An 11,405-nucleotide genomic window follows, 5' to 3' on the forward strand; every position below is an offset into this window, starting at 1 on the left:
TACCAAAAATATATGTTTTTGAATGAAGTACTATTTACACATTTGCAAAAACACATATATACACATGCTTACATATATACACATACACTACACACATATGTAATATATATATAACAGTATATATATACAAATATATAATTTATATAGCACATATAGTTTCTGTATATATGTTGCATGTGCAGAATGTGAGAAATAAATCTTTTAGAACCTTGGATGTTTGACATATGTTCACAGAGATGAACCCAAATGACACATCTGGAGGAAGGGAATGAAAAACCAATCAATACTCATTATTTGTGCCAATGTAAAGTAGAAAAGCATGTGCGCGTCACGCCGCGTCATCCAAACTTTTATTTCCGTCGAGCTCCTCCGGCGGCGCGGCCCGTCGCGCATGCGCACTGTGCCGTGCGGAAGTGGCCCGAGCGAGCGAGCGAGCGCCGCCGCCCGCACCGCGCCCCGCGCAGCGATGCTGCAGCTCAACTTCACCAAAGACGTTTTACCCGATTCCGTCAGCGCCGACGTCCAGAGCCTCAACGCACTCAAGCAGCAGGTACCGCATCACGGTCTAAAGGCCATAGCATCCGAATCCCAATCCTCTCATATCGATGATACATCAACGTGGTGTGAATTTCGTCTTAGTCGAGAATCGACCTCCTTCCATATCATGCATTCAGATGGTTAATTATGACTATCATTATTATTATTATGATTATTATTATTATTATGATTATTATTATTATTACGCTGTCAGTCAACCTGAGAAAGGACTCCTGCCTCCCAGCTGACAGGTCATGTGATCGATCGTCAGGTATTCGATGAGGGCGTCGATAGTCGAGTTTTCAGCTCAGTTGTCGTTGTGACGTCGGTTCCGTCCTTCGTAACCGGCGGCGGAGAAACGCTCCCGCGGCTCGGGAACAGGTCGAGGGCCGCGCAGAGGGCCACGCAGCGGGCCACGCAGCGGGCCGCGCAGCGGGCCGCGCAGCGGGCCGCGCAGCGGGCCGCGCAGCGGGCCGCGCAGAGGGCCGCGCAGAGGGCCACGCAGCGGGCCGCGCAGAGGGCCGCGCAGAGGGCCGCGCAGCGGGCCGCGCAGCGGGGGGTGGCGGCGCGTTGCATTGTGGGTGCGAGAACGACACACTTCACGTGGTCGCTCGCGCAGCAGCCGCGGGGGTCAGAGTTCAACTTTTAGTTTTCGGCTTCATTTTCATTTTCTTCATTTCACCGTTTATTTCATGACCTGTCGGATGGTTTACTTCCAGACCTTTTAATATTTTATCTGATTTTTTTTCTCTTGTTTAGAGGTTATATTTCTTGTTCATCATTTGGCTTCATGTATATTGCCGTTCTTTTATTGTGTCCACTTAACTGTCAGATTTTATTGTATATTTTCCCAATTTTCACACTTTCTTTTTTTTATATGTTATTGTATTGTTTATTATTTTGCCACTGTTTTCATGTGAGCTGTTAAGACAATTGCAGTTTAAATAAAGTATCTATCTGTCTATCTATATAAAGTTATTTCTTAGTTTGTAGTGTACTGCCAGTGTATTGCCAACCTAGCACCTGTAGATAGCTTGTCTATGCTGCAGAAACTTAAAAATGTCTTTCATTCATTTTATTTTGTCCATTTTACTGATTTTATATCTGGAGAAGATATTTAACCCTGATAACTTGTGCTCATGTTTTGCAGCAATTTGTGCAGCTGGTTGAAATCCTCTTTCAATTTCTACTGGAGCCCAAAGAGGTGAGCGTGCAGCCGTGATTATAGGCACGCACACATACACGCACACACACACACATACACGCACGCACACACACACACACACACATAGACGCATGCACACACACGTACTCTCTCTCAATCACTGTCAACAACCTGTTCTATTCAAGTCTTTGTTGAATGGCCTCTCTATTTAAGCATGCATGAATTTAAATTTGTGTGTGTGTGTGTGTGTGTGTGTGTGTGTGTGTGTGCGCGTGCGCAGTCAGAGAGGTTCATGCAGAAGCTCAGTGAGTTTGCAGCAGAACATGGGATGAGCGCTGGACCTCTGAAGAACCTGATGAAGAGTGTTCTGCTGGTGCCACAGGGTGGGTTAGGACACACACACACACACCTGGCTAGTGAGGACCCACATTCCTGTTGCACTTCTAAACCTAGAAGTAGTCAAAATAACAGCGGTCCTCACAGGTATAGTAAAACACACACATTCTTGTACTGGTATCAAAGTGAGAACCCCTGTTTCCAGTGCACTTCTAAAGCAAAAAAATGTTGATTCAAGATTCAGAGACTAGTCCTCGCAAGTACAGTGAAACAAACATACACACACATTAGTCTACACACTAGTCTTGACAATCGGTTCACACCCTCTTCATGCATCCTAGTATCTCCTGTATTTTAATCATTTCTTCTAAAAGTGGCCCAGTCCACATTTCACTCATTCATTGATCTTTACCTCGATCCTCCTTCTATTCATCTTCACATCTTTCCACTCATCCATCCGTTGAGGTGATTGAGGAGCATTTTGGGTGTTTAGTTTGGGTCAACATGTGACGCCGTCCCCCCCCCAGGATCCCTGAAGAAGAACCTGACGTCGGAGCAGCTCTCAGAGGACCTGCTGACCCTGGGTATGACCTTGCCACGTCTTTTGGCTTTTTGTGTCCAGAGAGATTTAGTCCCTTTGACTTGAACCACCCGCGGAGAATGTGGAAGGACGCCGGCGCTGCATGTTTTCCAGTGGTGACTTTGTTCTGGGTGGTGAGTGTGTTTCTCCTCCTGCTCCCTTCAGGACTCCACCAGGACAAGACGGAACACTTCGCAAAGCAGGTGAATTTTAAACACTTGTGATAAAAATTTTGTCCCGCGGGCGTCGTCCTGCCTCACTGCTCAGTTGCCGTGTGTTTTGGTACCGGAACGCTCTCCAAACATCAAATATTTTTTGACCAATACGGAGACATCGATCGCTTTACGATATTTTGGGGATGACTGTCGGTGCCTTCGTGAGACATTTAAAGACGGTACATACCTCAGAGCCCGTCATTAGGGATGTGGAGTGGACGTCATGAGCGTTGATGTTTCCAGGTGCTTTGTCCTCCAGTGTCGTCTCCTGTGTTCCAGTGGGGGGCGCATCACCCGGCGCTGTCCAGACGGGCGCTAGGACAGACGCTGATGGTCAACCAGCTGGTGGACATGGAGTGGAAGTTTGGAGGTAGAACTACGTTTACGTGACACTTCATTCGTCCCAGAAGGAAATCCAGGATGTAAAGCAATTCACGTAGAGAGGAGCTAAAGTAGGTTAAAATCCAGTTCATAGTCTCGATAATAGAATATAATATAGTCATATATATTTTATAACATGATATGTTATGTGTGGAATTAGGGATATAATTCATTTCATAATGCTTGTATCTGGTTTATAATTCAGTTTATATTTCAGGATATGATTCAGTTTATAATTTAGCTTCATTATCAGAACTGGGCAACAAAATGCAGGTCAGAAATTAGGTTGGTCCTGAAGGTGTGGGCGGTATTCACAGCAGCAAATTATTATGAAGTCAATCAAAGTGAAGATAAAAAGAGGAGTTTTAAAGCACAAAATTGTTTCATCAATATATTATTTACCTTTAATTAAGGAAAGGCAAGTTCATTAGTGCAACACATTCCATACACCAGGGCAATTCAAAGTGCATTACACGAGGGATGAAACACCAGATATGGAAGCACAGGCATAAAAAAGGCCAAAAAGTGAAAATTTCAAGTGTTTTATTCTTTCTTCTTTTTGTTTGATTGTTGTTGTTACAACCCATTAACTTGTGATTTACTTTGAGTTTGAGCGAGACGTTTGTACGTTTCATTCACACGCACAATTCCAACGGCTTTAGATGAGGAAAGCATAGAAATAAAAATAAAAAAACATTCTGTCTTTTTCCCACCGTTTTATTTTGTGCCTTATTTTCTTTTTATTATTATCGTCCTTTTTTTTTTTTTTTTTTGCTTTCTTTGCGTCGCCGTGAGGCTGCGACAAGCAGATCTGACAACAACAACAACAACAACAACATGAGCTTGTGTCTGATGAAGTGGGGACATTAGCACGGCTGATGGCTTGAGCAGCTTGAAAGACAAAAGCCCCATGAGACGATAATGCGTTTGAAAGGAGCGTCCATCCCGCTGACGGGCCTGCGTCTGACTTGCTAATGCCGCTGTGGTGTTTGATGGTCCTGCTTCGCCGCCCCACGGGGCCCCACGGGGCCTCTCGGGGCCCCACGGGGCTCCATGGGGTTAAATATAACCAAAATATAGAAAGGTGACCTGGGTCTCTTCCCATGTGCATTGTTATTTGAACTTAACGTGCTGCATTCCTGAGGGTAATTGTTAGTTTTTGCCTTTTTTTGTATAATTTTAGACTTGAATTAAGGAGGACATTTTCCCCCAAACTAGTGCTTCCCGTGTTGACTCCATGTTGTTTGGAACACACTGGAGGGGTGTTTTGGTGGAAGTGACGGGTATACAGTACCTCGTGTTAAATCAGATGCCATGCATGGCGGCATTTTAGTTTTGTGTAGAATTCACTACTTTCAATCAATTCTACACAGATGTATTCATGTTTTTTGAATGACTTGGCATTTTGACATTAGAATATGAACTCGTGAAACTAAGGCATACAACCCTTCTGACAATGGACACAAATATGTTTTAAAGAGGTGTTCCCTGGATTCTGTCATAATTTTGGGAGTGAAGTCAACATTGACATAAGAAAAACATTTATTTTCTCTGCCCCCCGGACACCCAATGTACCAGGTTTTTGCGCATGTCCCATTTATCTGAGTGGACAGTTGCAGAGGTGAAAGAACAGAGGTGGTCAGTGAAGTGGCGCTCAAGGGGAGCAGGGAGTGGAGATCAGGTGGTTGCCCGGCAGGTTAACAGGGCGTGGACTTGTTAACGTCCGTGCTCAGACTCCTTATTGACATGTAAGGAGGGAGAGTCTGAGGCTGGACATCACACTTCACATGGAAATGAAGACACAGGTCGTGGGCTTAGGTCACCCTGCAGGGAAATATGTTTATTGTTAGCATTATTGTTGTTTGTTGTAGCACTAGTCATACTATTATTGTTATTAGTAATATTATTATTATTATTATGATTATTATTAGCAGTAGAAGTAGTAGTAATAATATTGTTATTAGTAATATTATTATGATTATTATGATTATTATTATTATTATTATTAGTAGTAGTAGTAGTAGTAGTAGTAGTAGTAGTAGTAGTAGTAGTAATAATATTGTTATAATTATTATTATTATTATTATTATTCATAATAGTAGTAGTAGTAATAATATTATTTGTATTATTATTATTAGCATTATTATTATCATTATTATTATTAGTAGTAGTAGTAGTAATAATATTATATCATTGTGAGTAATATTGTTATTTTTGTCCAGTTGTTGTGGTTGACACTGGGAAGTTGCTGTCTCTCTCATTGGATTTTATTTTTTTGTAATATTACAGTTGACTTTAAATTGATGAATTATAATGTACTGTCCTCTACATCTATTTAAAAAGATACAGAACACAGCCAGTCCGACTCGGGCTTCATTGGTTGAGTTTGCTTGTACATTTAAGGAATTTGACTCAGTACAGTCAGAAAAAGGAAAGATAATAAATGATGTGGGAGGATCTGAACAAACACTTATAAACAATACGTACTCTGTAAGCAACACTTAAAAACTTTTGTCAAACAATTATCACAAATGTGTGATGTATACATTAATATAAAATTGTCATGTATACATCACACATTGAGATGAGATTTTTTTTATGTTACATGAGACAGAAGCAAATGATTTGCTGTATTTCACACAATGACTATTCTACTTTAAGTATTCACCGCAAGATCAAAACTTGGTTTAGAGCTGTCAGGTTATCAGGTGATGACAACATGTTTTTTAGGTGGTAATAACAGTGGATACGCACACAAACACACACACACACACACACACACACACACACACACACACACACACACACACTGTTGAGCCCTGACACAGTTTGATGTGAACTTCTCTCCACAGTGACCGTTGGAACCAGTGAAATTCAGAAAGTAGGAAACATCTTTCTACAGGTAAGAACAGTACTACACACACACAGAATCTGAATCAGAATCAGAAATACTTTAATAATCCCAGGGGGAAATTACTTACACACACATAAATACACAGATGTTTAGCTAAATTTGGTTAATATGTCCTTAAAACCTGAAAATAATTTAGGTGACAAAGAGCACGGAGTACCCTGGATGGGAAGATGATGACAAATCTGTAAATGTACATACACTGGAGATTGATGGATGTGTGAGTGGGTGGATGTATAGGTGTGTGTTGGACGGGCGGGCGGGCAGGCGGCTGGATGTCAATAATAATGGCTTTTGCCACAGGCAACCACTTCTCTGCCTGGTCTCATGTCCTTTGTATCGCTCCACCTTCTTGCAAATGCCTACATTAGCCAGTGGCTCCATCTGGTGGTGCTCCATAGGAACTACAGTTGAGGAGATGAACATGGACATGTCCAATCTAACATTAATAACAGTAAATAGTTTAGTTATATGTGGGAGGAAAGTTCTCTATGTTGCTGCAAACTATACTCAAAGTAGACGTAGTAGTTATAAAATAATTACAAATCAATATGAGTGTCAGAGCATGGTGTTATTCAGTAAGTAGTGTGTAATGAGCAGGATAACGTGCAGCGACAGGGTGAGCAGGTCTGATATCTTTATGTAGTGATAATGAATGGACGGCTCTTCTGTACATACATTATCACAGATGTGCTTTTATTCTCTGTAAAATAACTTTTGGAAAAACAACAAATAATATATAAAGTTAACCCTAGAATGCACAGTGTGTTACACCGCACCGGCCAAAAATGACCTGGATGATTGTATTCTTCCTTTATGTTCCAAAGCAAAATATTTTAATCATCTGAAATTCCAGCAATATCTTGATTGGTGTTTTTGGACGGTAAACTCACTGTTTCTCAATAAGTATAATTATATATTTATATATTGTACAGTATTTACAAACCTATGAATAAAAAATAAACAAACTTGTTTTTCCAGTCGTATTTGACCCAACATTTGCAATTATATGTAATATATATATATATATATATATATAATAACCAGGTGATTTATTATTATTTTTTACATTTATTTTTTTGAACTTCTGGGAAATGTTGATGGTTTTAGTTTGCATTTTTAATCCACCCAAATACTTGGAACTGGTCACTTTTCTCCACGAAGACTGGTTAAGTATAATGAACCTGGTCCAAAGTGCAAAGTGCTGATCAATTACCAAACTGTCAGTGAAAAATGTGTCTTACACATCGACACACACACACACACACACACACACACATACACACACGTCTTGTTGAACATGATGTTTGTCCTCCTCAGCTGAAGCTGGTGATAAGAAAGGGGAATTCCACGGAAAACGTCTACATGGGTGAGTGGTTCTGCTGCGTTTGTTTGGAATTGGTGACGAATAAACCTCTTGAATGTTGAATTCAGTTAAAACCCAAACACACCAAAGGGAATAATCTAATATCGCAGGCGCGTGTCTTTAAAACCCTAAATCTTCCTTCCAAAGAGGGAAAGGTGATATTTTTAACCAAATCCCTTCCGGACCCTCATTCCTACTCAACAATGGAAACAAAGCGTCGGAGCGCTGTGGGAGAATGTAGAACTAAGGTTCTCACAGGGAGTCATTTCACCACTCATCGATGTACTGTGTTATAATAATAATAATACAAATAATACTTATAATAATAAATATAGCTGCAGGCAGTAATACACAGGGTCCAGTGTATTCCTTTTAGGTAGGCGTTACAGTGTTTTTGGTTCTGTGAAATGCATATTACTGTAGGACTGACGCTGACGACGGGGTTTTTAGACAATTGTTTTTTATTGTCTTAGATCTTCGGCTATTTTTCAGCATCTGGAACAATAACAAAAACAAACTAATAACATTTTATAACAATAATTAAAATACATGTTAATTGTAATTACTACCCTACTGTATTTTTTCTGTTAATAATCTACAATTGTAAATTCAGTTGAATAGATGACTTGTCCGTCTTGTAATGCAAACAACGTTTGTGGAACTTGAACATTCATTTGTCATTAGAATGATTATGGAAGAACTTGTCAATACTCAACACTTTGTCTTTTCATTTAAATCTGCTACGTTTATCCCTAAGATACTGTTTAAACGTGACGTTTCACAAAAAAAGGTTATTTTTTACTTTAACCCAAATCTTTTTATTGTTATAACCTACCTTGTTGTGTGAAAGTACATGTGCAGTCTCAGTGGCGGGAGGTGACGTTGTGTCTCGTGTGCGTCAATTATGACATATTTACGCAGGTTTATATATTTACTGAGAGTAGTTGATCGATCGTCATTTCATTGGTGACTTAATTCCTTGAATTACATTTTCAATAAGTTACATTTCCATGAAATAAGAAAAACGTTGTATTTCTGCGAGTAATTACCGTATCACAACTTCTATTTTTCCGACGCTTCACTGGATCTTGAACGCATCACTAGGTCGTACATTCGAGTGGACTGGACTCATGTGGTCACAGGTTTTTGTGGAGTATGTTTGTTTTTTTCGTATTTTTCATTAATCCAGCAAAGTAATGTGGACCAAAGAGATAAAATATGAATCTAACAGATCTACAGACATCTACCAGGTCAGAAAGTACATAAATATGCACGTAAACATATAGTTTGTAATCTCTAACCACTACAGAGTGCCAGAGTCCACACTGCACACTGAACAGGGTGCAGTGTGGACTCTGAATCAGAACCTGAACATTTATAGTAAATAATATGATGATGTCATCAAGCGTCTCAATGTAAATATCATTTATAGTAAATAATATGATGATGTCATCAAGCGTCTCAATGTAAATATCATTTATAGTTAAAATATGATGATGTCATAAAGATTCCTTCTGTAAATATAATTTATAGATTATAATATGATGATGTCATAAAGCGTCTGTAAGTCTCCGTATTTGGATCAATTTGGAGGAAATTGAAACCAGTTCAACCGAGTTCCTTGTGACATAGCGGTCTAATCGACACCTTAACCGTGTTCGTAGCTTAATGCCGTTCTTCTGTTTCAAATAGGGTTAGATGAAGAAATTCAGAGAATTATTACAGAACAATATCAACAGATCATCTGTTGATATAATAATAACAATAATAATAATAATACCTTTCATACTCAACATGCTTAATATTTATTGCTTAATCCAGCTAAATTCTGCCCCCTGTTCCTGACTCTGTGCAACAAGCCTCTGTTGAATAATGTGCTTTTTTAAACACACTGAGCGTGACGGCCGCTGCAAAGCAGAGCTCACATCCACAGCAAACGGCTTCATAACGGAACAAAAATAGGAAAATGAAAAGTTCACTGTGCACAGTGAAGTACAGCGCCATCATGGCAAGTCAAGCTGAAGAATCGAAGCAGTAAAACAAATTGTTGACAGTAAACAGTCAGCACACACTTCCTGTCGTAGTCATTTCCAACCAAGCTGAACCAGTTAATTTGAAAACATTTTCTAATTGAAAAGATTCCTCCTTCAGATGATGATGATGATGATGATGATGTCCTGGTGGGACAGCAGCAGGAGGGACGTGGGCTCTGGAATGTCCTTTCAGCGCCAGACTCCAGCAGCTGCTGCGTCCTGGCGCCGGGTCAAGTGCTCGTGTTTCATTCTCATTCTTTCACTCTGATAATTGTACTTCCTGTTGTATTTCTCTTTACCTCCCAGAGCTGACGCTTCCTCAGTTTTACAACTTCCTGCACGAGATGGAACGAGCCAAGGCCAGCATGGACTGTTTCAGCTGAGAGTGTGTGTGTGTGTGTGTGTGTGTGTGTGTGTGTGTGTGTGTGTGTGTGTGTGTGTGTGTGTGTGTGTGTGTGTGTGTGTGTGTGTGTGTGTGTGTGTGTGTGTGTGTGTGTGTGTGTGTGTGTGTGTGTGTGTGTGTGTGTGTGTGTGTGCGCGCGCCCCCTTTATAAGAGAAACCGGGAGAATGACTTAAAATAGAAAACATTCCTGAATAATTACTGTTCATGCATTTATCATTTATAAGCAAATCTCAAAATAAAAATTTGTGGAAGAGGGGAAAGGAAGGAAAGCTGTGTGTGTGTGTGTCCTCTGTCCTTTCATTTTCTCACAGATGACATTTTCTGGATCATCTCAGTCATCGCGGCACACGTTTTATTCCACACGTTTTATTCCACACGTTTTATTCCACACGTTTTATTCCACACGTTTTATTCCACACGTTTTATTCCACACGTTTTATTCCACACGTTTTATTTCACACGTTTTATTCCACACGTTTTATTCCACACGTTTTATTCCACACGTTTTATTCCACACGTTTTATTCCACACGTTTTATTTCACACGTTTTATTCCACACGTTTTATTCCACACGTTTTATTTCACACGTTTTAATCCACACGTTTTATTCCACACGTTTTATTCCACACGTTTTATTTCACACGTTTTATTCCACACGTTTTATTCCACACGTTTTATTTCACACGTTTTATTCCACACGTTTTATTTCACACGTTTTATTTCACACGTTTTATTTCACACGTTTTATTCCACACGTTTTATTCCACACGTTTTATTCCACACGTTTTATTCCACACGTTTTATTTCACACGTTTTATTTCACACGTTTTATTTCACACGTTTTATTCCACACGTTGTATTTCACACGTTTTATTCCACACGTTTTATTCCACACGTTTTATTTCACACGTTTTATTCCACACGTTTTATTTCACACGTTTTATTCCACACGTTTTATTCCACACGTTTTATTCCACACGTTTTATTCCACACGTTTTATTTCACACGTTTTATTCCACACGTTTTATTTCACATGTTTTATTCCACACGTTTTATTCCACACGTTTTATTTCAAACGTTTTATTCCACACGTTTTATTCCACACGTTTTATTTCACACGTTTTATTCCACACGTTTTATTTCACACGTTTTATTTCACACGTTTTATTCCAAACGTTTTATTCCACACGTTTTATTTCAAACGTTTTATTTCAAACGTTTTATTCCACACGTTTTATTCCACACGTTTTATTTCACATGTTTTATTCCACACGTTTTATTTCACATGTTTTATTCCACACGTTTTATTCCAAACGTTTTATTCCACACGTTTTATTTCACATGTTTTATTTCACACGTTTTACTCCACACGTTTTATTTCACATGTTTTATTCCACACGTTTTACTCCACACGTTTTATTTCACATGTTTTATTTCACACGTTTTATTCCACACGTTTTATTTCAAACGTTTTATT

The 11,405-nt window shown here is 39.5% G+C and overlaps 1 protein-coding gene across 2 annotated transcripts; it reads left to right on the forward strand.

Annotated features, from left to right (window-relative positions):
- Nucleotides 1-411: 411 nt before the first annotated feature.
- On the forward strand, nucleotides 412-10,022 carry commd7 (COMM domain containing 7). Of its 2 annotated transcripts, none has more exons than XM_080015384.1 (9): nucleotides 412-550; nucleotides 1,688-1,741; nucleotides 1,983-2,085; nucleotides 2,566-2,622; nucleotides 2,784-2,821; nucleotides 3,077-3,203; nucleotides 6,067-6,116; nucleotides 7,446-7,494; nucleotides 9,831-10,022. In XM_080015384.1, the coding sequence occupies exons 1-9, from the start codon at nucleotides 467-469 to the stop codon at nucleotides 9,905-9,907; spliced, it is 639 nt and encodes a 212-aa protein (XP_079871510.1). In that variant the 5' UTR covers nucleotides 412-466; the 3' UTR covers nucleotides 9,908-10,022. The 2 variants fall into 2 exon arrangements, with proteins under 2 accessions (XP_079871510.1, XP_079871511.1); XM_080015385.1 differs by having other exon boundaries at nucleotides 3,113-3,203.
- Nucleotides 10,023-11,405: the final 1,383 nt, after the last annotated feature.

This window comes from Zeus faber, assembly GCF_960531495.2.
Source record: "Zeus faber genome assembly, chromosome: 15".
In the NCBI taxonomy this organism is placed as follows: Eukaryota; Metazoa; Chordata; class Actinopteri; order Zeiformes; family Zeidae; genus Zeus; species Zeus faber.

What these genes read in the sequence shown, in the direction of transcription:
- commd7 (XM_080015384.1), top strand. Translation starts at nt 467, where the DNA reads ATGCTGCAGCTCAACTTCACCAAAGACGTTTTACCCGATTCCGTCAGC. An exon ending in TCAACGCACTCAAGCAGCAG is followed by an intron (nt 551 to 1,687) that starts GTACCGCATCAC and finishes CATGTTTTGCAG; the next exon opens with CAATTTGTGCAGCTGGTTGA. An exon ending in AGAGGACCTGCTGACCCTGG is followed by an intron (nt 2,623 to 2,783) that starts GTATGACCTTGC and finishes TGCTCCCTTCAG; the next exon opens with GACTCCACCAGGACAAGACG.